Raw genomic sequence first — 25986 nt, 5'->3', positions numbered from 1 at the left:
TACTCACCGACTAGATCGATTACAGGGCAACCACAACCATGCGCGATCATGATCCAAAAGCATTGCTCTGGAGTTGTTCACATTGCCGACCCAAAGTAAGGCCCCGCAGCCGTCACCCCATAATAATCATGATGTCGTCCATGGCCATATCCGTGCGTAGCATCCATCGTCGCATACCCCTGCGTATGGGGTGGGAGCGTCACGCTGCCGCCGACCACGCGGTGATGATGATCGTAGGGGTCCCGTCCGTAAGGGTCTCTCCCATATGAATGATCCAGCAGATCATCCACCCCGGTACCATGCAACAACCTAGGCCTCTTGCCAGCCCTGTTGTAATCGTAGTAACGATCATGGGCGGTGGTGCCGGTGGTTAGACCGAGGGCTGTGCCGGGGTAGGAGTACTGATGCGCGGCGGCGACGCCGGTGAAAGAGTAGTTACCGCCGCCGCCGCCGAGGGTGGTGGCTGTGGAGGTGCCAAAATCGCCTACGCCTGTGACAGTGGGGGAGTTGAGCATGGTGGTGTTGGAGGGGGAGTCGAGGAGGCTTGAAGACGTTTGTGAGGCTAAAGAGCCGCGGTGGTGTTGGCTGCGGTCCAAGTGGCCAATGCCGGGGATGAGGTCGTGCGGGTGATGGCTGGCTAGGGTGGTGTTGATGTGGTTGATGGGGCTGGTGCTCGTTGAGGAGAGCTCATCGTGACTTCCGCCGCTACCGTGGGACTGGGAGTGGTGGGAGATGGTGATGGGCGAGTATTGTTGTCCGCCTAGACCTATCGTCGAGCCGGTCCGCAGACGTCCTACGACATCACCGCTGCCTGCCCCGACTCCTAGTGCGTTAGCACCCCTCTTGCGCGTGCTGACACTTCGGCTGTCCTTGCGTAGCCGGATGCGCACGCCCTGATCACTGAAGGACCTTGTCAAGAAGGTGCTTTCGGCCATTCCGGGGAAGTACCGATGAGGAAACACAACAAACTTGTCGGAGGTGGTCCTGGCTAAGGCGATGCACTCCCTGGTTAGAGGCTTGAGCTCAAAGAGGTTGAACTCGAGGCGATAGGTGCCTTCACGGCGTACAGAGACATCCTGAAAAATGAAAAACAGGCCTTGGGCATTGTTGGTGTCCTTGAGGACGTAGGGAGACGAGCAAAGGGAACCGATTAGATCGTTGTCCTTGGGCTCGGGCTGCTGGTGGTTGGCATCGTCGTTCTCGGTACTTTCTGGAGCGACAAGCTTGCAGACGAGGATCAGATAAGGGTTGTGTATTTGATGGCGCATAGGGTGAATATCGAGCTGGACGATGGGAGGGGGGTCGATGGGCTTTCTGTCTGCTTTGATTTTGGTGTCTTGTTAGTCTGGTTCGGCCATGATGCATCTCGTCCTCTCCAGTGTAGACGGCGAGGTGTGCTCTGTCTGGTCTCACCTTTTTCTTTGCCAATAGCTACGCGCGCATTCTTGGGCTGTTGACGGATCTTGAGTTCGTAGACGGGTGACATGCCGTCCATGGACGGCGGCGATGCTGTTGCCATCACAAGAAGATCGCCGATGTACTTTTCGGTAGAGGTGATGAGGTGGGGCGAGGAGAAAACCTGGTCGAAAGAATCCACCTCCTGTCAACAGATCGCACCTTCCCAACAATATTCTGATCTGACCAAGACGACTTCGGGTCACGGAAGCCGCGACTGAACTTGGCCGGGATTGAGATTTCCTGTCGTCACTGAGAGAAGCTGCCGCATCCAAAGATCTCTTCAACTGAGTGGCGGGCGATATCGGTGAGGGGGGACTGGAATTTATCTGTCACTTGAGTCCTGGCAGGTACGGGTTGAATATGAAGGAAGAGAAATAATAACTTGATGAGAACAGCAAGAGTAGATACTAAACAAAAGGATCCTTCGGTGGCCATCTGTAGACAAGAAGATGGGGAGCTATGGTATTATGTAGGCAGCGTAGCAAAGTGAGCGGATACCCATATATGATTGACAACGAGGATGTCGTCTGAATAACGGATGACTAGGTACCGGGGTGTTTCCAAGCCTGTCAGAGCCAGTGCCTTACATCGGTCTAGTCCTTGAACGAAGAGGAGGGCCAGGAGGGTATGTGCAGTAGAGGGCCCTCTTCTCCAGTCCAGTCCACCTGGCCATTGACCACATCCGCTCACGCATCCCTACAGACATGACGGGGCGGCTGTGCCAAGCACAAGGCAGGCCGGGGTCGGCCGGGATACCATGGACCGGGGTCTGTCAACGTTTCTCTCCCCTCTGTTTCGTCAGTCAGTTCAATCCTCAGTAATAAGATCCTGATACTATACATGTAGCGGCCTCGTATAATAATAGCGGCGTGGTACTGCAACTGGTGATTTGACAGGAATCGCTTAGGCCCCGTTTGTATCTGTCTTCCTGAATCTCCGGTTCCTTCCTTTCCTGGGGAAACAGGAGAGATTGAGAGGATCCGTTCGCAGACTTAACCACTCACCCTATAATCCATATGCAGAATTTGCCCTGTTTTAGGTTCCCCCCTTTTGGGATGAGAAGTCGTGATAGGCCATGGGCTGCTGACAAAAAAGACAAGCCCGCAGAGGGAAGCATAGAGAAGGACCTGGTTCCAGTCCGTATCTTTCCAAGGCTTCAGAGGCTACCTACGTACGGGGTCAAATGAAGAAGAGGTCCTGCCCCTGGACATGCTTTTTTCACGTCTGGCAAAGAAACTACGGCAATGTAGCTATGGTGGGTGGTAGGAAGCCATGCATGGACGACATGGGTCGTCAGTGGTGGGATGGATGGGAAAAGAAAGCTCCCCATTTTGGAGGGAACGGTATGCTTGAGGAGCAACAACTGTTCAGAAACGATGCTCGACGATGCTTTCTGTCTTCTTCTGCCAGTCGTTTCGCATGTACCGGTGCTCATTCCCGATTCGGACAAGTGAAGTGATTCAGTTGCGAAAAGTGTGCGAGGCGTGTACCCGGTACTTGTACGAATGCCACGGCTAGATAATTCTGGATAAATGTAAATGTAACTATCCCGTACCAGCAGCTGTTGGTCACCTACCTTAACAGGTTCACTTAAGGAGTTTGTACGTAAACGGATACCTACCAAGTGAACGCTGAATATGCAAAGGTGAACAAAGATGATGACCTCTTCACCAAAAAAGGTTCCTTAGTCGCGGAGTCTCAATCTCCTGAATGTTGGAGCGGCACCAAGTCGTCCGAGGAGCTGATTCAGTTGTTCAACTTTCAAGCTGAAAGAAGAGGCTTCATCTGCTCTGTTAGTGTACAGGATACAAAGCATTGCTGCCCTGGCCTATCTGTTGGCGTCCGTGCGGTGCCATCGCCATGCCATCTTTGCATGCATTAAAGGACATGTTCCCATCATGGCTCAACACGAGGTGAGGATTTCCGACACTGCAAATTTCTGTGCTCGGAAACGGTCTTTGCCTGGACGGGAAATGACACCCGGGGCGTTTGAAAAATTCCGGCATGAAGCTTGGTACTTGGTTTCCGCACCGCTCCCGGAGTCCCGAGTCCCGACTTCCGCCGCACAAACGACCAGATCCTTTGTATCTAAGGCAGAGGGAGAACGGTTTCTAGTGAGGCTCGTTCGAAATGCAAAATCTTGTGCAATTTCATCGGTGGGTGGTGGTACACCCGACAAGCGATATTCAGGTACACGCACATGGTGGCGTCGACGATGATGGCAGGTTACCACCACAGATAATGCAGGGGCGGCACTGAGAACTACCAGCCAAGGGTAGGTACTTACCTCTACAGAGGGTAATTCTGCAAAGGACCTCACATCTACTATGGATGGCGGTTCATCCAGAGACGGGTTGCGCGTGCATTGCTGCAGTGTAATTGCTAGTCAATAGTTTCGACAGTCGTTCTCACAGTTCACTTCATGGGAACTGGCGAGTCCCGTGTCAGCGCATGTGAAGGGCAAGGTCGGCGAAATGATTGGCGTTTTCGAAGATTCTGAAGCACCTTCCAGGAGGTCAAAGCGAGAGAGCTCCGCCGGCGACGTTGAGACCCGAATGCAAGTACAGGGGGGATTGTGGCGTAGTGGCCTCCACGAGCGCTATATAGTATAGGCCTCAGAGTATATCACGACCTGGCCGGCCAAGAAGGTCGATTTTGATTCGGCAGGGCCGAGCCGGCCTTGACCAGAAGCTTGTTTCAGCTGTTCGTTGCCAAGCATTTTCTTTAACATCGCTCCATCGGTAGGACGGTAGGTATGCAAGCCTACAGACTGGCAAACTGTTGGCTCATAAGGCCAATCGCCCGAATTACGGTCGTGCACTTCGCCCGCTCGCATTCCGATATCGTCAGGAGAGGTCTGGATCCCGAGACATGGCGTTTGGCCTGTCTGAGAAGTAGAGGGCGGCAGTTGTACGTGGTGGTGTGATTCGAGTTGAGGTCATCGCCTTTTAGTAGTAGACTCAGCTCGACCATGTCTTTGGTCTGTCGTCCTCATGGGTTAGGTGACGGAGGGAAGTGGTGACTCGTCAAGACAAAGATGAGCCTTTTCATCTCGTCCTTGTCAACCGCTGAGACTAGATGTAACAAAAACACTGGGATTTGTAACCAGGTTCGGTTCAACGGTTCTGTTTTTGGGCAAAAGGGAAAATTGGGGAATCAGCCGGCACTGAGGTCTGATCCAGTCCAGATTCAGGCCCCAGTCTCGATCTGGGTCCGGAGTGCCTGTTCAAAGAGAGACGGTCCAAGTCGAGCTGTCACTTCAACCTTCAGAGTGCAAATCTTGGTTACGCATGTCGGCTGCTATCCGTAGGACGGTCGGTGACCGGGGTCAAGTGACAGGGCCGGTGAGACAGAAAGACAGGTGACAAGCCTCTCTGTAATGTAGTTTCTGTGTCTGCATTGGGCGCTACTGGGGGATCGAGCCTCCTTGGCGTCCTAACATTTCGATTCGCCTGTGTCATGACGAGGTGGACGTTTCACCAGTAAGCTTCTCTTTTTGTCTTGCGGGATTGTCTGAGAAATATCAAAGAAGCCCCATCAGTTCGTCCGAGGAGCATAAGCGAGCGCGACGCTGGAGACATGTCGGGCAAATTGGACTGTCAAGACAGAAAAGAAAAGAGGCCCTTTCTTGGAAGGAGCACGAGCTCGACGAAATTATTGTATGGGCCAGGATGGCAGATATGCACCTTCGCTAGTAGATCTACCGGCTTGATACTGTGTAAGCTGCGAGATGTCTTGGGTGTTCGGCATACCGCGCCCTCCATCGTTTGACTGAGGCACAGCACAGCACAGCACAGCACAGCACAGCTCGAGCAGATGGACGGCGAGAGAGCACAAGTGTCGACTACTAGGTGGTCATGGATATGGCCTTCTCTTGCGAACGGTTCGTTGGCGCAGTCAGCCTTCTGTGAGAATCCTCCTTGCGGTCTGCAAACCGGACGTCGTTCGCAGACTCGCAAAGTTGCACAAATTTGACGCAGTGCGGTCAAGTGCTTCCAGTGGTTCATTGGTTGGAGAGAAGGAAGAAAAATGAGAAAGTCAAAGTGTAATGTAGTTGGAGGTCGGCTCGGGTTGGTGTGGGGGACAAGGTGCTCCATCGACAGGGACCAGCCAGGTTCGGACCTAGTGGAGTAGAGACTCTTTGGAGGACCCCACTTCGAACGTCAAACGAACGGTGCTGAGGGACTTGTCCGATTGGAATGATGGCGTGCACCCGATTGAAGCATAACCTTTGTATTGGCTTGGAGGCGGTGTGCCTATCAGTTCAATTGAGAGCAGTGCAGTGATGAGTCGATGCTGACGACCTATGCATCTCTGAATAAGGAAGGTTCAAAGTTGTTCTGCACTCAGACGGCAAGAGAAGAGCAAGGCATTCCTGCCACTGCACTGGATGGAATCAAACTGAATCGAGGCTGAGTGACGATCTGGAGGAAGGCGCGCGGCAGTTACCTACCTACCCAACGTCTCTACCGTCTACACTACCCCTCCTGTCCTCCCGCCATCTCCAATCACTCAGCCTGGAGCTGCGCGTCTCCGGCTTGTTCTCCCCTTCTGTCTTGCGCCTTCCCCCAACCGTTTTGCTCGGCAGCAGGCACACACAGTTGCCGGTCCCAAGATTGCAGGACCTTCCAATCGGCAGCCTCCCAGGCAGCCATCGATCTCAGCTGTCTTCTCCCAACCTAAATGAAGGGAAGAAGTCTCCAACCCAACGCCTGACCTTGTCCCCAGTCCCAGGTCACTCACCCTTTCCGAGTTCCGGACGACCAAAGGAAAAAGAAAGAAGAAAGAGATGAGGACATGCGAGCACCAACAACATGGATGATCCAAAAGTGTTTCGCTCATCACCTATCTGCCGGCCGAACCGAACCCTTACCCTCTCCATGGGCCCTTGTGAGGATTAGAACTTGGTGATTACTGCAGTGATCAGCAACTGCATCTCGGTGGAGGTTCGGAAGTATTCCCCAAGCCAGTCGCTTGACATCCCGGCGAGTCGCTGACTGAGAGTCTGACGATATCAGTCACTGCGTCAACAACAAGCAGAGGAGGAACATGTCATTCCCACCTCAGGCTTACTGCGAGCTCCATGGAGTACCTATGCTCCTTGCCTCATTCGTGTTGAAATGGACTGCTGTACTGACACTGGACCTAGCACCCCCGGAGCTACCCTTCCTTCGCGTCTTCCCGCGCGGTACCGGAATTGGTGCTTCTCAGGTTGTACCGGTCCAGACAGTTACCTCCCGCCCGCCCTTCAGTCCAGACAAGTCCCGGGGAAAGGAGGGCACCCACCCACTCTCCCACCTGGGACGTGACCTTTCTGCAGTCAAAGAGTCAGAACAAGTGTCAGCACCACGCGAACTCAATGGTATTGGCCTTCAGATGACCCAACGTCATGGCGATCTTCTCCATATTCTCCCCCACGACTGCACATTGCATGCTTAAAAATCAGCAGACGGTGATGCTTCCTTCCCTGTCGCCATGCTTTCACCGGCCAATGGTACTCTCGTGGGTCTTCTTGCTCCGACTTCCAATGCCTCATCGATTCCCTTTTCCAAGCGCGGGCAACCTGATTCGTGTGGCCGACGACTCTGCTGGTCATCTGAAACCGGCTAGCGGCCGCGATATAGACGGCATGTCTTTTCCATCGTGCTCATTCGACACGCTCTCTACGGTGTTTCTTGCACTGGTCCGCACGGCAACCAGCATCACTACTGCCAAGGTGCCAACGGTGCCATCGTCTGAAGCTCTATGGTCAGAGGGCAGCAAGGGCAGTTCTGAATGCAGACAGACCCAGGCTTGCCCTTTTGCCCAATCCAGTTACCTTGAAGACTGCAGGAAAGCCAATCACGCTTGGGTTTCTTGGACCTCAGCCCTATATTTGAGCATATTAACACCATCAGGAAATATTCCATTCGCTGTTTGCCCCTTGTATCTCCCCATCACCATCCCCACCACTTTCACATCGGACCGCTCGCGCCCCTCTATCCGCCTGCTTGTTATCACTACTCTTCTTGAGTTGTGCGGGTAATCGTCTCCGATTAGCTTGACTCGGCTCAATTGGCGTGTCTGTTGAGTGACAAAAAGGCACTGCTAGGAGACTCGATCTGCAGAAAAAGACATGGATCTCCCCATCAACGCTCTGACAGTCTGACGATAGATGACAAGAGTCATCTCCACGCCAATCTTGTATGGATCCTCCACTCTGATATCGGTCACGTCTCTTAAGTTTGTTTCCAGTTCAGTTATGGTTCAGCTTGGACGTTGTCCAGGCCTCTCCCCATCAGGAAAGCTCTATTTGAGTAATGTATAACGATACAACGGGAGTAAGGGCCCACGTCGGGATCAGAACCTTGGTTCTCAACGGTGCATTTTGTGGGGTTCGAAGACCCATGACTTTATCCCTAGAGGATCTAGACTCTAGTGGATTCTGTCCCTCTCCAGTTGGACTCACAGGCTGTGGGGATGACGAGGAGGTGCATTCGGCCGATGACAATTCTCATCACGATCCGCTCCCCTTTGCTCCGTCACGACTACTCCCTTAGGACGTCCCATGTAAAAGAGGGGTAGTAAAAATAAAATAAAAAACAAAGTGGTCAAGATGGCGCAACGTTTGCTGCTCCTTGCTAGCCCAAGGGGCAGTCTTCGCATTACCCGCTTCTTCAGAAACCTCCTGCAAAACCACGGGACGAGAGTTGAGCAAAAGCAGCACAGATACCAAACGGGCCGTTCGCTGAAAGGGTCTGTAATTGGTGTCCCGCTCTCCCCGGCCGGCAATGAATCATTTCCCGTTTCTCGCTAGCCAAAAATACCTGGAACTATTATCAACACCAGTCGAGGGCGTCTTTGGGTCCTGCATACAATCAATGTCATGGTCTTAGAGCGCTTGTTCTGGAGATGAAGAGACTCTATGTTTCCTTGCCGACGTGTCTTTTGCTGTTCCTCTGTTCCATTGGCGAGGAAGGACGTCGTGGCCAGCTATGACACGGAAACGTTCGACGGTGAGAAGTCCATGACATACTCGCCAAGAATCGCCGATGTCGGGGCCTTTTCTTTCCTGACCTGCGAAGAAACAAAGCCCCTCAAGTCTTAAATCCCCAAATTCTTCTGGATCGGGCATTCGCCAGATCTAGACCCATCTTCCTAAACTTTGCTTATCATGTCTCAGTGAGAATGGGGTTACCGAACACATGATGAACCGAAGTTGGTGCCAATTGATCAGCGAAGTATCACTAGAGAATTCTGCGTTGGCGTCCGGGAGCGATAGCTATTAGCCTCCATATTGTCTCACCTACCTCTATATGTCCAACCTTACGAAAGAGGAACGAAGGGAAAGGAAAGGTCGGCAGCAAGTTCCAGAAACACGCCATGTCTACTACACCTGGATTTGTCTTCCTGCTGCATCTCCCGCAGCTCCGACGCTTTTTATGGGGTTAGCCAAACCAATACTGACACTCACGTTACCAGCAAAGGGTTTTCGGTGGGTTCAATACTGAACATGAGTTTGATCCTTATCTGAATCGCATAAGAACATGGTTTGACTTTTAGCCAGGCGCGATGAGCAAGCTGGGCCACTAGGAGGATAGAAATCGAGCTTTACCCTCCTGCCTAAGCTCCATGATTGTACACCAATGCGCTACATGCCATGCAGAGATTTTGAACGTCCGGTTGCTTTCCCAATATTTGAGTCTTCTCCACGGAGTAAACCGTGGCCAAGTTTCGGGATTGATGTGACTATTGCAGGCACGAGGCGAAGTTTATGGTTACTTGTGTATAACGCACGTTTCTCAGACCCGAACCAAACTTGGGCTTTGCGTGGTGCATTGGAGAAGCTAGCATTAATCAGAACAGGATCGCCAGTGCATTCTCTTGATCTCAGCGAGCGACTCGGTACAGACATGGCCAGTAACTATCCTGGAAGTGTGAGATAAAAGCTGGTCGCAAAAATCTATGCACCTCATCAGTCGCGATATTGGGGTGGAAATTTATTGACATCCATCTGTTACGACCTTCCTTTTCTGGACTTTTAACTATCCCGTCGAGCGGGTCCGGGCTGGATATTGGGATCACGTCATCCAATCCAGAGCTATGTTTGAGGCTGAAATTGGTCTTATCAAGCTCTCTTCTACGTAGAAGAATCCCAGAGCTATGGTGATGAGCTATGTGTCGCATAATACGGTGCAATCATAGTCCATCTTGGCATATTTATGGTGCTACATAGACCAGAGCCACATTCAGCTTCAAAGCGTAATGGCACAACCCACTCAGGTAACGAACAGATGGGATTCAAGAAACGTGTTGGCCCCGGGGATGGGATTCCAAGTATACACTGGGCGACACTACAAATTATACTAACGCATACTGTCACACCGACTCTAAATCAACTTCACGTGCTACAAAGAGTGCATAGGCTACGCATTTCGGTCTCCTGTGTTGGACAGAGGTCTAGATGTATATGTCAACCTCTTAGACGCAACGGGTCCAGCAATATGTGGTGGTGGTGGGTTGGTATATCAGTAAAGCTGATATGGCCGTGCTGTGCCCAATTGTCAGTTGTGGCGTCCTTGGCCGGCCCGTAGTTCCTGGAGACACTTTATTGGTTCGTCCCAGCTTATTAGAATTGAAGATATCTGCACCGATGATGCTCTTCCAAGGAGGAGTCACTTCGTTTGAATCTTCACAGGCTGTGTAGATAACTGAGGAATGAACAATGAATGGGCTTTCAAGTGGTTGTTGCCCACTGTTGGAGATCGGTAATCGGCATTCGGCGATGGCTCTTTCCAAGAACACCAGGTCTGTGCGTACCCCGTGCCTTCCAAGGGAAAGACGAACAACAGAGGACGTCTCCCACCAAATCAGAAAATTCCAAGACGAAGAACAAAAAATTCAGGTCACCAATTCTTTCGCTTTTTCCATGATAATTTATATGGACGGCATGGCCAAGCTCGACCCCAATGGGTGTCATCATTTGTCAACTCGCACATCAACCTACCATCTCTCGTTAACCATGATCAAGACAACCAGAACCGGTAGTCACGACGAGGATTCATGAAGTCGCCAAGAAAGGGTCCTGTCCACTTGGCCTGGGTGCTATTTTGCAGCCATGATAATGGAAGTAAGGAGGGATGTGGCTGCAGGCACTTTATACGAATGAGTACCGGTGTGCAACGTCCCTGACTTTTCATCGAATCGGATAAAACATTCGGACAAGAGCAAGTGCTGACTGTTGCTTATGTTTGGCATGTACAGAGGGGGAAGGGTTTCCCAGTGCGAATGCACAGCACCTGACTACCTACGCAGCTTCATAGGAAGTTGCAGTAGGATTGGCAGACTGGCAAGGTCCAAAGATTCCACCAGACTATCGATGCCCTACCACTACCGTTGGTCGAAAAGCGCAAGCTTGCATAGCCGAGATCGTCTACAAGGCAACCCTAGAGGCGTCAACCTGGCAATTGACCGAGCGTACAGCAGATTCCCAGGCATGTCATGACCCTTTCTGGATTGCCGCAACCAAGATATGTCCGAAACGGGACTCTCAAAGCAAGTGTTCCAACTGCTTGAAGCTGCATATTCACATCCCAGTGGCAAGCCTGCCTTTCTTTACAGTGTGCAGTGTGCAGTTACCCGCCATGTCACAACGGCACGCATACATTCAGCGGCGCGTCCTGTCATGCGGCCATCCCCTTGGCCCTTCACTGCCGACGACCCTCAAAGACACTACGGACAAGGCACCGCCGTCTCTGTCTTGACACTGACCAGATATTGCGCGGTGCCAGACGACCTCGGTAGGTCCGGTCAAGACCGCTTCGGAACGGAGGTTGGGCCGTTTCGTCGGTTCATATCGGGGGTCAGCTCTCGTAGTCAGTCCTTAAGGTGGTTTGTACTTTGTCCGCGGAGTGACATTGTCGGATACATACGGGTTGGAAAAGGTGGTGCTGCTGACCTCTAATGCTGTTGGCTGCTTAATAGCCATGCCGGTATCGTCTCGACAGATCCCCGACCCTCCAACCGTCTTACACACGTCTACCACCGTGATATCACAAACGACCGGGACTGTCCTTCGCAGCCTTCTTTTCCAGAGCCCCAGTGGGTACGTATGTACGCCTCCTTCGCACCTCATGACAAACACACTCACGTATGTCTGGTGTGCTGCTCATTCCGCGAAGAAATCCGTGCCCCTCGCTTGGTGACAGGTGAGAGAGTCTTTCCCATGCTCGTTCTTGATCTTCAGAACAGCTGACGGGTACCATATGCTTCATACACATTTTTGTATCTACCAGACGATCCAGATTACTTGCTTTTACCGACAGAGAGGTAGCTGGTAGCTTTCCAAGAATAGCAGCAAATCGCCAATGACTCTACCTTGGTCACTCGCTCTCTGGGACTGCGGAAACAGATTGCAGAGAGCGAAGTTCGTCGACGGCTGGAGGCAAGACGAGCAGGATCGGGACTCGGGAGACAAAGTAATAAGCTCAACGATCCGCTCAAGCCGGCGTGATCTCACTATTCCATTCAGACCAGGGGTCCAGCCTTCCGATGTCCGCCGCCAGTTAGGCATTTTAGCATCCGCGAGCCGTCGTTACATCGGGTTGCAACTGGCCAACGGGTGACCAATTACGAGATTGAAGGGGCAGAGTAACTGCCAGCCCGTCGATTGAAGAGGGGCTAACTTGTCTCCCTGTTTCTGGAGAGTACCTACAGGTACTGGCCTTTGTCCCCTGCGTTTTCTAGCCTGGTTCATTCATCTCGACCGTTCTCATCGACGGGATCCAAATAAAGTTAAGAATATACAACAGCAAAAGCATGACATGCAACTAGTGGGCCGGAGATCCGCCCGAAAGGCCTTGTTCCCTTTTTTTTGGGGGGGGGGGGCACTCAGAATCTGGAGTGTCCTCAAGAGTGTTCACTGAAAGTGCAGTCAGGAAGTCTCTCTATGAGACGGAACCCCTTGATGTTTGTATGACATGTAGAGAGTTCAACTTGCCACAGCAGCGGCATGCCGATCGTGCCTCCGCCTGCACATAGGGGTTGGTAATTCGGGTTTCCGGGTCGCTCGGCTTACATTCCCATTCTTTCTTCAAGGGACGTACAATGCTCCCCCAAATCAAGATATCAGGTGTCACTATCGCTGAACTCATGCTCTCCTCGATGGAATCGGGGGGGCACCCTTCTCTGTGCCAGCCAGCGAGCGATGGCAGATGGTGAATCTACATAATCCCGGGATTTAGAGACTAGTTGAACTTCTCAGTACCGTATAGTAGTCCGCATCTGCACAAGTAATTCCCACATTCATGTGGGCTCTCTCTTGATACTTCTTTAGATCATTGCTCGCTTCATCCCGTGCTGTATGTCAGATGTCATTTGTCAGGTGTCAGATGCCAGATGCCAGATTATGTGTGGTGGCCTGCGATAGAAAACAATTACCTAGTATCGAATATATTCAAATCGCATTTTCAGGAAGCGCGTTGTGGTAAAGTTACGTGATGGACGAGTTCAGGGGTTTCCAAAGGATAGGTGTAAAAGGAGCGAGAAAACCGGGCATATGAAGGGATCGGGAGTATCTATCGCTACCTAGGTAGGTACCTCTAAGGGGGAAGGAAATGTCAGGAATTGATTTGAAAGGAAAGTGAGATGTTGAATACCTAGGTACCTTACGCTGCGAGGGAAAAAAGGCGTCTTCACTTAGTCTGCTCTTCTTCTTCCTCTACAGTTCTACATGTCCAACTTGTTTTCTCGTGGGAATCTTGATATCTGTCGGTGTAGAACCGCAATGGTTACCTAGACTACTTTTCAGTGTCATCAGAATGTTATCCTTCCAACTATGAAGGGAGATTCAATATAGATATTTACGAGGCGGGAAGAGGCCGTCTCTCATCGTATATCTCTATAGTCGAACTTGTTTATTTCCATATGTTCTTACCTAGACACGTATCTTGATAAAAGATGCTCGTGTCGAGGGATCAACCGACGTACAAAACAAACACTTGAGCTTCTCATCTACGATGTCCGGAAACATGTACGGACGGTCGATCATAGCAGAGATAGAATGGAAGTTCACATCTTGCAGGCAGTGAGAAGTACAACGTTTGGCGCCCACGAAAAACTGTCAATGGGGTTCCATCCCTTTGATTACTCCCATCAGAAAGACCGTAGGTATCTACTGGATACCTAACTAACTGTCTCTAGTGAAAAGGAGGAGGATACCTCTACCTTGGTTGATCCGATTTACCTCCACCAAGCCCACTTACTGCTGACTCTCCTGGCACCTCATCCCGTCACTAGGTAAGTACCTAAAAACACAGATAAGTCAGTCAACTACTCTATTCACACGTCAATAGGTAAAGAAACCACATGGCACATCAAGAAGCTTCATGATAAAGCGTTTGTCAGAGACTGACCTTCCGTTCTTACAGCCACTACAATCCGCGACATCACCCGAACCTATGTAGATCCCTCTACAGTCCCTTGCTGAATAGCCTGGAAAGTTGACTTGTTAGCATGGTCCGTGTAGGAAGAGTAACTTTCTGCAAGTATACCTCAGATACCTAGAAAGATGTAGCAGGGTAAGCTAAAAGACCGCAAAGGGCATAGCTCACTGAGCCGCTTCGTTGAGTGCTTATGGTAGTCTTGGAGACCGTTCGTTTCAGTCTGGTTCCGTCAGTTGAATTGAAAGTGATGATGCAGATGGACAACTCCTTGTGTTGCGACTTTGCATATGGCATTGAACAGATGACGGCCTGTCTCTTGCTTGGTGTTACTTTTACAGTTCACCTTGGATATAGCCTTGAATACCACTCGGTACTGGGCACTGAGCACTGGGCGCTGGGTACCTTGATGGGGATTCTGGGGATACTGGGGATGCAAGCAACTACCGGGGACTCTACAATGCTGAACTGTTGCCGGCAGATTCATGTACATGTATATACTTCCTTGTCATGACCAAAGTAGGTAGGTAAGTTGGTGGAAGGAGTAAAGTGTGTTTTGAAGAAGGTACTGGCAGGAAAGCAAAGAAACACGAAACCTCCAGGTGTTAGATTTTACATACGTAATGCAGCCTATCTCTGCTTCTGCTTAGTTGTTCTGCTTCTTGGCATCGTTGATATCCTCCTTCTGGTCTTTTCCCTTCTCATCGGCGACTCCAGAACTCTCCCCCTCAGACTGGCGGGCAGGAGGGTAATACGGAGTCGGCGGACGTTTGGAGAGGGCGTCTTCTGAGGACTTGGCCTTGTCGAAGTGAGATTTGGGGAGGATGAAGAGGGGTTTCGGCTTTTTGGACGAGGGTGTTCCGGTTGGCTTGGATGACATTCTGAGAACTTTCTTGATTGAGACTTTTGTAAATGTCGATGTCGCCAAGTTGGTTTAGGAGGTTGTTGGTAAGTGTGTCTGTCTGGTAATCTATGATTAGCGGATTGCTGAAGAACTGTCGATGGTTGGTGACAGTTTACTAGAGAGTTTGGACTACCTCTAGACAAGACTTGACGAGGATTGGAAGTAGACTGGAAAAGTAAGAAGGGAGCCTGCACACATCGATATTTGTGCTCGAGCTGTTGGACTACCTGTCAAATCGTGTCGTGACCGAACATTCCATGATTGTGCAATGCTTGTCGGGGAAGACGGTAGAGCGGTTGTGAGGAGGAGTGAATAGGTGTAACAGGTACAATAAGCAGAGTAGGTAATAGGTAGAGTGGCCAAAGTGGAGTGCTGTGTGATAAGTTATAAATCAAACTCTATTGACAAAGGTCACGTTAAGCGGTTGAGAACTTGGGATGACAACAAAGGGGGTTGGGCTCCGTGAATAGCTGGAAGTTTCGTGAAGGGACTCGTGACGTTTGTTGAAGTAGCAAGGGCTTGAGCTTGTGTGTTCGTGAGATGATTATTACCAGCCAAGTTTGTCGGATGGTTGCTATTGTCCTCTTTTTAGTGCGAAAGGCTTCCTCTGTGCGAGTGTCGCAGGATTTCATCCGAAAGATTTGCTGGGTGCGGTGGCCCTCAAGGTACCTCTGATGGAAAACAATCCGTTACTTGATTCCTTGACAATAGGAGCCCGTGCTTGTCAATGAACTATTGACCACTGGCATCTGAACATATTCCACATCATGCTGACGAGTGTTGTCCATGATCCGATCCGATGAAGCCATCCCCAACTCCAAGTTCACACATTGAGGTAAACCCCAAAAAATATTTCTCAAGATCGATGCTCGACAGTCTGGACTCGACTCAATCTACTCCAAATCTCCAGCTAGTGACTTGTGCGGAGATACGACGTCGAATCTCTCTTTCCCTCCTCGTTCTCGGCGAGTGGCAGGGTGGGTGGGCGTTTACCCGGGATTCTGGAGGGTTTATTGTACCAGTGATGGGCGGAGGGAGAATGGCGTGGGTGCGCTGGTTTGTGCGAGGAAGTGTATGAGGGGCACAAAGGGTTTAGAAATGATTAGTGTAGGAGGATCCGGTCTGTAGAATTTTGTTCATGGCGTTCCCCGTTTTATGACCTCGGAGTGTCATCTAGCAAGCAATGAAACCGACCATGTTCCGGAAAAGAATTGCACTTGTCCAATGTTTCGAAACATAGGTAGGTAGCGGCGGGCGATCCTTAACAATTTCCACTAGAGAGTGGGTCCCTGCTCACTACCGACATAGCACCCTAAAAGCGGGTGGTCCCTGCCGCCCGCGCAGGCCGGGCCTTGCAGCCCTGACACCCAACCTCAGCCGCACAGCCCCCACTGAGCCGCTGCGGCGGGTCAGATACAGCGGACAATTTCAGGGCAACAACAGCACTTCAAGATATCGTCATTTTCCCATTTTCAACTTCACTTCCAACTTTCTTTGTCTATCGCAAATTACGCGCGTGCTACCCTACCTTCACTTCCAAGTGAGAAGCACACCATCAGATCCGGTATTTCATCGTCGAGTAATCCAAAGCATCGCCATCCATAACTGCCTGCGCCTGGACTCGTTCACCTACCCGTCCATCCACTCCCACCTCCCTCCAACACCTTCAACCAGCCCTACCCAAACCAACCCAAAGCCCACCACCGGCTCCGGCCCCCCCAAACCTTCAAAATGCAAGGCTTCAACATGGGCAAATACGTCCCTCCAGACGCCGAGGGCGTCTACTCAGGCAACCAGCTCAGCAAAAAGCACCCCCTCGGCCACCGCGCCTCCAAGCTCGCCACCCAGGGCATTCTCACCGTGCGCTTCGAGCTCCCCTTTGCCGTCTGGTGCGACCACTGCCAGCCTCACCCCACCATCATCGGCCAGGGCGTGCGGTTCAACGCGGCCAAGAAGAAAGTCGGCAATTACTACTCCACTCCCATCTGGAGTTTCACCATCAAGCACGCGCAATGTGGCGGCGAGATTGAGATTAGGACAGACCCAAAAATGACGAGGTATGTGGTTGTGAGTGGGGGGCGGGCGCGGGATACGGGGACAGATGAGGATAGTTTGGTCAAACTTGGTCTGGAAGGGAGTGCTGGTGGGTTTGAGATACAGACGGAAAAGGAACGGCAGGAACAGAGGGATGCGGCGTTTGGGAAGCTGGAGAAGACGATTGCGGACCGTGAGAGGGCGGAGGAGGCGAAAGTGAGGATCGATGAGTTGCTAGAGGCGCAGGAAAAGGGTTGGGAGGATCCGTATGCGAGGAATCAGAAGCTGAGAAAGGCGTTTAGGGTGGGGAGGAAGGAGAGGGAGAAGGAGGCGGAGAGGACGGAAGATCTCAAGGAGAGGATGGGGTTGGGGATTGAGCTGTTGCCGGGCACGGAGGAGGATGAACAGAGGGCGAGGCTGATTGAGTTTGGGGGCGTGCCGGATGTGGCTCTGGGCAGGGATGACGTGGTGCAAAAGGCGTTGGCGAGACCGTTGTTTGAGGATGGGAAGAACAGCAAAACGGAGGAGAAAAAGGGCGGGAAGAAGAAGGATGCGTCCAAGGGAAAGCTCAAGTCGGAGATTGCTGCTACCAAGATGCGGGAGGCGTTGGTTTCCGAGATTGTGGGTAATACCCGCGCGGCCAAGGATCCATTTCTTGACTGGGGGAGTAGGGAATCAACACCCAAGCCGCGAGGAGCTATGATACCTGGGCTCAAGAGGAAACGGGCTGCTGGAGAAGAGACTCCCGATCCACCTGTGGGTGCAGCGTCATCGATGACTGGTCCTCTTGCTGAAGGAAGGGATGCTGAGGAAACCAAGAGCCGAAAGCAGACGACAGAGGGTGGCTCAACTACACAAACGAGCAAACCCGGACTCGTGGCTTACGATTCTGATTCGGACTGAGTAACCAACGACGAGTATTCGACTAGGCGTTGTGCATTCACGGACAGTTTTGGATCTGCATGGGATATAGCATAGCACCACATCGGAGCGACATAAGCATTGTTTTTTCAGCCTTGGAATTTAGACTTCAAATCGGTTTTACTCATCTGTCAAGTTTTACAGATACGCACGCAGATGAAGAAGCTGCCTGCGACAATAAACAACCATAAGACAGTCAAGAATCTCTCTCAATCGCAAAGAAGCTCGACAGCAAAGACATGATGGATTGGCTGTGTATATAGGTACATTTCGTTTCTTCCTAACTCCAACATCCAAGGGTAGCAACAAACGACATATCCCTTACCTCAACACAGGTACCCCATTTCTGTTCCTCAAAACGATGAATCCTAGTCTACGCCGGCGGCAAAAACGAAGTAAACAACACCCCCTGAATCGCCGCATACATGACCATAAACACCACAATCCCCTTGCCCAGCTTCTTCTGCTGCTGCTGCTGCTGCTGCTGCTGCATGTCCCCATCACCGATAAGCTGCTGAGCCAACCACCAGTACCACAGCGGATACCCTGACGATATCCGCGTGATGATTTGCACGTGGTACGTGCTTACCGCCAGGACCGCAAGCAGCACCTGTTCCGCGGCTGCCGAGCCGATGAGGATCTGCATGCGTTGTTGGGCTATCGTTGGTAATTCGGGGGGTGGGGGGATGAAACCGGCTTCATCGGACTTGACAGAGCCCGATGAAGGGGTGTCTGGGGAGGCAGAAGACGTAGACTTGGCGTCGGAGTTCATGGCTAGGGGTACTGTTGCTGTGGATGATTGCTGACTGAGCTGGTCAAGTGCCGATTTGACGAGGATCGCGAGCATCGGAGCAGCGAGTAGGAAAAGCGGGATGTTGGGAAGGGTCCAGTAGCGGAGGAAACCGACGTTCCTGTTTATTGGGAGTTTGTTAGTAATGATTACACCATTCTTTCGGCGAAATGAGTAGAGAGGTGATAGAAGTCGGTGATATGGAAGGAAGTCAGACGAGGCGTTTTGGTGCGTCCAATCGCTGTTGGTTTTGAAGGGAGAGAAAGAAGCCTCATTCTGCTTCATTTGACCACCCGGACGAAGACGGATAGCCGCTCCTGTCTCCATTCAAGCAAAAAGAAAAATAACAAGAAAGGGCTCATCGGAAAAGGACTTACCAATAATGTTTCTGCACAAACGTGTAAATGCTAGGCACCACCGCAGCGCACCACTCCCTTGCTTCGTCCTGCGCCACAAGTTCCTCTAGCCCACCACCAGCACCAGCATTCACACCAGCACCAACGCCACTGCTACCATAGCCGCGGGCGCTACCACTACCGCCGGATGTCTCGGATACCTCTACCTCTGACCCCGATGACAAAAACTTGTTTAACAACCACAAACTCCCAGAAGGGCAATACCTCAACCACGCCACAGCTTGCGGCACGATACTTCCCGCCGCTACAAAGATCCCACCCAAGCCTAGGGCGATGAGTCGTCTCAGCGTCCTGAGCAGCGGGACTCTTCCTCTTCCTCTTTCCTCAGACGTAGTGATAACGAGCCCTGATAGAATAGTAAGAACCTCCCAAGCAAAGGGTAGTCCGTTCAAGATACCGTTACTTCTGAATAATGTGGCGAGACCGAAGGAAAGGCCGGCTAGGAGCAGATGGAGGTCTCCTTTCAGGGTTAATGACCCCTTTTCACTCCCCTCAACGTTGTCAGACACAGCGGTGGTACCATCTTGATCAGATAAACAAGATTGAGCATAAAACCACCACCCCAAGAACGAAAACAAAGCACACGAGCTTTCGGCGTAGGGGGCGGAGAGAAACAGGCCGGCGGGGGAGAAGATGTGCAGGAGGGAGGTGAGGAGGGCTAGTTTACGCTGCTTTTGGGGAGAAGACTTCGAACCGGAGAATGGTAAGAGGAGAGTCAGGCGGTAGAGAACAAGAGAGGCGAGGAGGTGGGAAGCGTTGGAGAGGAGGAGGGCCGTGGTTGCTTCTGCGAGGGCGGTGGGTGAGGTGGCGAGGGGCAGGGGCAGGCCGAGGGTTTGGAGAGCTGTGAGGTTTGTTAGTTACTGGCTTTTGCGAAGTTTGAGGTAGGTAGATGTGTGAGGTGCGTGAAGATGGACGAGGCGAGTGTGGATTGGTGATGTGAGTCCGAGGCGTGACTAGTAGGGACATCAATCCCCTTCAGCAAAGGAGAGCATATTCCCAAACCAGCTTCTCACCACTTGTCCCCCTCTCACCTTCTCACCTCCTCACTCAACCATCCATTTCCACCCATCCATCTCAACCCATCCCAACACGTCAAACAAAGAAAGATCAAGAAACTCACCCTTCAAAACCCCCCTCACGCACACCACCAACCCTGTCCCAAAAGCCCACTCCTGCTCATAAACATACCCCCTCTTCGCCGCACTCACAAAATAGATAGCATCCCAACTCGTGAACCTCGTGACCAGCCGCTTGCCAAAGTTGCTCAACAGCTCTGCAACCCCATCATTACCATCGTTGACAGAAAGAGGTTCGGCATTGCCTACCAGCAATAAATCGGCTGAAGTGTCGTAGGCGCGATCATTAACGAGGGTCGAGCCAACAGCGATCAGCAAGAGGAAGAGTTTCCAGAGGATAAAGGATTTGAGGATGATTTTGTGGGGGTGCGCGAGTGCGGAACCGGAACTCTTGGGAGAAGATGTGGTGGTTGTCATGTCATTGGTTTTTTTTTTTTTTTCGTTTTGATATTTTGTTGATATCTAGTGTATCTGGATCCGGAGCTGCAATAGGTAGGGGTCAAAGACCTACGGGAGACTCGAGAAGAATTGTAGACGGTGATTGGGATGGCGACGGGAAGGCCGTGGGACTGTGGTGCAACACAACGTGTATCTCACTCAGACCATCAAAGGTATGTGTGTACCTTGGGCGCGCGAAAGGTGGTACTGCGTCCTCAGTGTGTCGTCCGTGTGTGTGTGATGGTTCGTGTCGTGTCACTTTGAGAGTTGTTGGTAAAGTTCCACGTGGAAGTCAGGGGTTCTTGGTCGTTGAGATTGGCGAGTTTCCGGTGTTTCGGTAAGGCTGAATGAAACCGATGAATGAGAAATCTTTAACTGGTTATGGTTAAAGGTCTTGCTCTCCTTTTGGCTCTGAGTTCTTCCCTATACCGTTGTATGTGCCGTGTTGTGGCGTTTCAGGCCTCCAAATCCAATGTGGTGAACGGGGGGTATGTGCCTCTTTGAGATGAGAACGAAGTTGTCACTGCCAGTGTCACCACCACTGCCTCGAGGTTGCAGCAAGTGACATTGCGAAACATTCAGTGCTTGCGGCGTGGCACTGAAACTTACGGTATGCGCTGTACTGGAGAGCGCTAATTGTTAACGCACTCTAGCCTTTTATGAGACGCAGCGCTCGGACCTATGCTCTTATTAACGTCGTCCTAAATACAAGACACGACTGCACGCCAGTCATGGTGAGGGCTTCACGCCTCCTTTCCTCCCAAGTAAACAAACTTCCTTTTTTGACATGATCCAAAACGTCGGGAGTAACCGGAAACCGCTCCCAGGTCCCAATCTCATCACCACGATATGATGTATCCCTTCTTGGCGGTGAACCACAAGATCGCACGAGGCTATCTGCCGGTAGTTGAGTGTCAACTCGAGATTATCAGATCACTGTAGGAGGTGGCCTGACCTTCCGAACGATATTCGCATGTGAAAAGCTGCTGGACATCTTCGCTAAACACGATCCATCGTGTTCAAAGTCCAGAACTGCAGCACGGCTATAAAAGGGCCGATGAAGGGACTTTTGCCTAATGCGTAAAACACCGTTGAAAGAAGACTGCGGAAGGATTCAAGAGAATTCGGCCGAAACTCGTTTGACATTCCTCTCATGAATGACCACAAGCCTTCCCCGAGACATGCGAATGCACTCCAGATGACACGAGTATGTTCCCTGGACCCATTTTGGACTTTGTGTCTTTTTTTTTTTTTTTTTCTTTTTTTTTTCTCCGACCCTTGGCATCATCACTAGCTCTTGTGCTCTAGCTTTTGATATGCACTGCAGTACACGTCGGTAGAAGCCCACCAGATCGTTATGTAAGCGGCTCTTCACGTTATTAGCTCCTCTTCTCTTTTTTAAACCGTTTGACGATCTCCAAACAATAGCGCCCCTGCCAACCTTTGGGAATCTTGAATCCCACCCATCAGTGATGTATCATGTATCATATCAAGTCATTGCCCGCCCTACCTATTGACTTTCTTTCTTTCTTTCTTTCTGCCCTGTGACATATCTTCTACGCTAGGCCTGCCGAAACGGCCACCAGGCATTGGTGGCTGCAACAGTGACATCGTCCCTTTGCTTTATGTTCCCACAGGTGTGGAAGCCCAAAACAACAACAACAAAGAAAGGATCGCAACGGACATCGGGGTCCTTCTTGACTCCGTTTCCGACTCACGGCCGGCCGGGCGGGGTTTTTCTGTCTGCTTCTCTCTCAACTTGAAGTCAACGTGACTGGTGAAGACTTCACCACGTTGTGATGAGAAATTTCATGTCGGCGATCCGAATCCGCATCGATCCGAACCCGAATCCGAATTCTGTGTCCTCCGATTTTTTGTGCATTTTGTGAAAGCTGTGCAAGATGTGCATCCGTCCCTCGTTTTCCATCCATCCCGGATGTTCCATCCCTTCAGACTTTCAGCTGGCCCACTGCAGTCAGTCCCGCTGCAGTGGAAGAGAGAGAGAGAGGGTCCACAGTGGAGCGAGGCTTTTCTCCGTCGGTGCCCTAGCTTCCATCATATGGGACCCGACGACGACTCCATACCCAAGGAACTCCCCTCGCCAAAAGTCCGCTCCGTAAGCGGTTTTGGTGTTTTGTCTTGTGACTCCATCGCGAAGTGAAGAATTGGTGAAAATGGAGACGAGTGGGAAAGCCGGGGAGAGACCGGCGATCTCCAGCTGCAGCTTGAGCTGCGGAACATCAGTCCGGTGGACTTTTTTTCACCGCCTAAAGTTCACTTGGAGCTGTGAAGGTCTGAGGGTCCGTTATGTATCTGTGAAAGTGGGGTTATGCAAATGTCAACAACAACAACGAAAGTATTTTGAAGATGTCTTGACCTGATTTGCAGTGATGCGTGTTTCTATCACATGGAAAATTTCTTGAGTCTACTCATCTATAATAGGCCTGTAGTGTAGTGTACATGAGTTACCAAGACACCTCTGCTGGGATATCCACCTCGGTTTTTCAGGGTGGCAAAGAAGCTTAATTTGAGCACAGGAAATGGCCAGTTTGTCGTTGACCCGTTCTCTGTTTCTTGTAGAACTACCAAGTTACCAAGTCATATTCCCAGCAGAGGTGTGGTGAACGCAAATCATTCAAGCAACAGTGGCCAACGGAAAATCTGTTACTGTCTAACCTGCACATAACGATCAGCCATATAACGATATTCTGACTATGACGTTCAAGACCACGGTAACGGTGCAGATTTATATGGGAGTAACGATCAACCTTCGCATTACGATTTCGATCAGATTTTGACGGCGAGCCACACCAAAATCGTTATACTTGGGGGGTTTGGTTCAGTTCTGAGACGTACAGTGACAGGCCGTTACAGTTTGTAACGGCCAGGAGTGGGTCCTTTCAGCTGTTGACGGCCTTCTAATTGGTCTAGAAGCCCAAATTAGTCTACCTGAGAGTAACGATAACCTGGCTACAACGATCAAACCCCTTGACACCCTCTTGATCGTTATGTGCAGGTTAAACAGTAGTGTATAACCAAGGCCCCGGTCAACACCGACCAAAGTCAGGGATACTATGTCTCAGAGGAGAATCATTTGAAATCATAGAACGATCCGCTGCCCATGTGGCGGCGAGGTCCCCGCCGGTTGTGCAAATGGGAGCCGTTTTCCCCTGTCGGATGTCGGAACGTCCATGGAAGCAATGCCGCCGTATGGTCATGAGAAAGAAATACGTCGGAATTTCGAAACCACCTCCCTTTGTGACGCCGTCTGTGTAAAAATACAAACCCCCGTACGATACCATCCCTACGATACGAAAAAACAACTGGAACAAGTCTCTGTTATAACAAACGCTCCATCGGTACAGTCCAAACCATCCACCACCTGTTCGTATATATCGTGATGTCACCACTGAACACCCCATGTCTGTTCTACCTCCTGTTGTATCCCTTTCTTTATGGATTCGCTCAGCTCTCTCAACTCAATCACCTGAACTTGCTAACGATAACCGCAATGATAAGCAGAACCAGCACGGTAATGATAGCAATGGTGATTATCCGATTCGTAGCCATCCTAATCGAAGAGGCGCAAGTGGTCAGTATTACCTAATCATCATGATTCGCATCGGGAAAAAGGGGAGGGTGGTACCTGCGTGCCATGCCCTTTAGTGTCTTGACACTTCGGTCCACATAGCCTTCACTCTCGTATAGTATCGTGGTGGTGTGCTCAATCACTTCGCGTTGGCGGTGCAGGTCGGCCAGGGTGCTGGCGCCAATGGCCTCTGTCTCGGCAGCCAGCGCCTGACTGGCCTTGAGGCGCTGTGTGCTCCGATCGAGCCGGTCGGTGCCTTTTACGTTTCGGGGGAAACAGTCAGCATTCCGTTTCTTCTTGCCATGTATAAGGTGCTTCTGTCTACCACCCACCAGATAGCAGCTGCTGCCTCTGCTCAAAATGCCTATCGCCACTCGACGAGCCCGGGTTATCGGTGTATCTGCCGCCGAACAGGGCGCTCCGGTCGGTCGCCAGCGTCTGCAGCTTGCGACGATACTTGTCCACGTCGCTTCGGTAGTCGCGCAGTCGCTTGTTGATGGCGGTCCGCGACGAGCTGGGCACGTTCTGCTTCTCCATATTCATCTGGTCCAGCAGCTCGCCGGCCTCCTCCAGGGCGCGCTCGGCCGTGCTAAGGGCGGCTTTCCTGGGCTCGCCCGTCAGCTCCGAGATTTGGTCGAGCTTCTGGACCAGGTCGGCCTGGACCAGCTGGTATTCCGTCTCATAGTGCTTGAAGAGCTCCGTGCCGGCTTCGCTGTCGAGAATGTTGGCCATCTTGGCTTAAATGGAGTATGTATCGCTATCGGGTGTGGAGGTTCGGGGTTGGGGCAGGTGTGGGGGTGCTGTCGTCGGGCTGGCCGTATCGGGGTTTCGTTTGGTGATGCTCGTGTATCGGCGGGTATCGTTCTTCTCAATTACTCAGATTCGTCATTAATCATGCCAAAGAGGGGCGTCGTTGATGCGGTCGCGTTGGGGGAGATGTGGTTGGGCTGGCGTGTGGTTGGTCTGATCGCAAGGAGTGGTCGTCGTCGAATGTTGTCTGTCGCCAGCGACACCAGTGTGCTTCGAGCCCCGTTAGTCGGTCGTCTCAACAGCCTGACAAGCGAACTGAAAGGTACCTAGGCAGGCGGGAGACGACAGCAGCTGTGGGCACGGACCAGCAGGGGCACATGACATTGTTACATACAGTTACAGTGGTCACCGTTGCAGTGTTGTTGCAGTACGTGTACGCAAGCGCTGTAATGTTTGCAAAGTGTAACTTACACGGACCATGTTGAACAAATCAACCCCGCCTGGGACTGCCGGGGACTTTGGCGTCTTGAAACTCTTCAATTGGTTTCTTTGTATGACCGAGTTGACCTTCCACCAGCCAGCAACGAATTGAGACCGATGACGAGGAAAGGGAACTGTTTTGGGGAACATATCGCTTAGAAGGTCCAGTCAGCGGCCACGTCCCAAGACATGCTAAGATAGTAGTGTACACTATACACTGTCACGGCTGCTTGACGCGAACCTTGGCTGGCTTCCCCAGAAAATGGACACATTGCCAGCCTTTTGTTTCTGTTTGGTGTCTTGAATTTTCCAAGTCTTTTTTGGGTTTCTAGTCTGTCGCCACCGATGCTTTGGGAAAATGTTCTCCTGGCAGTCGGGTCGGATTGGTCGGCAATGTGATTTTGCGGCGCAAATAGTAGCTGCTGGACATTGCCACGAGATTTGCACCTTCTCTTAAATCATATATATGTCAGCTATGACATTCGGATTTCGTCGCCGACATCAAAACACCAGGACCGCTCATGGCCATCTGGTCCGGCCTCGTGGCACACACTTACACACACACTGACTCTCTCTCTGTTGCTCGTCGTCCAACAGCACCAGGCTTCAGCCCAGCGATACCTAGTGTACCCGTCTGACTAAACCTCCACCACAAAACATCACCAACGGACAAATCAGCGACCCCGGTCACAATTCGAGAATTCGCTGCGA

At 51.4% G+C, this 25986-nt stretch overlaps 8 protein-coding genes across 8 annotated transcripts; 3 read left to right on the top strand and 5 right to left on the bottom strand.

The window, feature by feature from the left end:
* Nucleotides 1-77: 77 nt before the first annotated feature.
* On the bottom strand, nucleotides 78-1486 carry B0T23DRAFT_317015 (velvet factor-domain-containing protein; the record flags this gene model as incomplete). Its single annotated transcript, XM_062834972.1, has 2 exons — nucleotides 78-1321; nucleotides 1414-1486. The coding sequence occupies 2 exons, from the start codon at nucleotides 1484-1486 to the stop codon at nucleotides 78-80; spliced, it is 1317 nt and encodes a 438-aa protein (XP_062692696.1).
* Nucleotides 1487-3963: 2477 nt separating this feature from the next.
* Nucleotides 3964-4552, top strand: B0T23DRAFT_357598 (uncharacterized protein). Its single transcript, XM_062836197.1, has one exon. It carries the CDS (start codon nucleotides 4214-4216, stop codon nucleotides 4382-4384), a length of 171 nt encoding a protein of 56 aa, XP_062692695.1. The 5' UTR covers nucleotides 3964-4213; the 3' UTR covers nucleotides 4385-4552.
* Nucleotides 4553-6507: 1955 nt separating this feature from the next.
* Nucleotides 6508-7620, top strand: B0T23DRAFT_441776 (uncharacterized protein). The gene has a single exon (XM_062840792.1). It carries the CDS (start codon nucleotides 6848-6850, stop codon nucleotides 7481-7483), a length of 636 nt encoding a protein of 211 aa, XP_062692694.1. The 5' UTR covers nucleotides 6508-6847; the 3' UTR covers nucleotides 7484-7620.
* Nucleotides 7621-8088: 468 nt separating this feature from the next.
* Nucleotides 8089-8822, bottom strand: B0T23DRAFT_441774 (uncharacterized protein; the record flags this gene model as incomplete). Its single annotated transcript, XM_062840791.1, has 4 exons — nucleotides 8089-8270; nucleotides 8314-8430; nucleotides 8474-8514; nucleotides 8768-8822. The coding sequence occupies 4 exons, from the start codon at nucleotides 8820-8822 to the stop codon at nucleotides 8115-8117; spliced, it is 369 nt and encodes a 122-aa protein (XP_062692693.1). The 3' UTR covers nucleotides 8089-8114.
* Nucleotides 8823-14457: 5635 nt separating this feature from the next.
* Nucleotides 14458-15237, bottom strand: B0T23DRAFT_136941 (uncharacterized protein). The gene is made up of 2 exons (XM_062832291.1): nucleotides 14978-15237; nucleotides 14458-14839 (listed from the first exon to the last, which is right to left on the bottom strand). The coding sequence occupies exon 2, from the start codon at nucleotides 14755-14757 to the stop codon at nucleotides 14524-14526; it is 234 nt and encodes a 77-aa protein (XP_062692692.1). The 5' UTR covers nucleotides 14758-14839; nucleotides 14978-15237; the 3' UTR covers nucleotides 14458-14523.
* A 1182-nt stretch (nucleotides 15238-16419) lies between these two features.
* B0T23DRAFT_136906 (CWC16 protein) lies at nucleotides 16420-18009 on the top strand. Its single transcript, XM_062832290.1, has one exon. It carries the CDS (start codon nucleotides 16513-16515, stop codon nucleotides 17716-17718), a length of 1206 nt encoding a protein of 401 aa, XP_062692691.1. The 5' UTR covers nucleotides 16420-16512; the 3' UTR covers nucleotides 17719-18009.
* On the bottom strand, nucleotides 17914-20657 carry B0T23DRAFT_136889 (GPI mannosyltransferase 2). Its single transcript, XM_062832289.1, has 3 exons — nucleotides 20063-20657; nucleotides 18904-19783; nucleotides 17914-18647 (listed from the first exon to the last, which is right to left on the bottom strand). The coding sequence occupies exons 1-3, from the start codon at nucleotides 20433-20435 to the stop codon at nucleotides 18110-18112; spliced, it is 1791 nt and encodes a 596-aa protein (XP_062692690.1). The 5' UTR covers nucleotides 20436-20657; the 3' UTR covers nucleotides 17914-18109.
* A 3282-nt stretch (nucleotides 20658-23939) lies between these two features.
* B0T23DRAFT_395639 (t-SNARE) lies at nucleotides 23940-24777 on the bottom strand (the record flags this gene model as incomplete). Its single annotated transcript, XM_062838196.1, has 3 exons — nucleotides 23940-24027; nucleotides 24103-24301; nucleotides 24378-24777. The coding sequence occupies 3 exons, from the start codon at nucleotides 24775-24777 to the stop codon at nucleotides 23940-23942; spliced, it is 687 nt and encodes a 228-aa protein (XP_062692689.1).
* Nucleotides 24778-25986: the final 1209 nt, after the last annotated feature.

This window comes from Neurospora hispaniola (assembly GCF_033458365.1).
Source record: "Neurospora hispaniola strain FGSC 10403 chromosome Unknown B0T23scaffold_4, whole genome shotgun sequence".
Lineage (NCBI taxonomy): Eukaryota > Fungi > Ascomycota > Sordariomycetes > Sordariales > Sordariaceae > Neurospora > Neurospora hispaniola.
The sequence above is the reverse complement of the archived record's forward strand: the minus strand, read 5'-3'. Positions and strand labels throughout refer to the sequence as shown.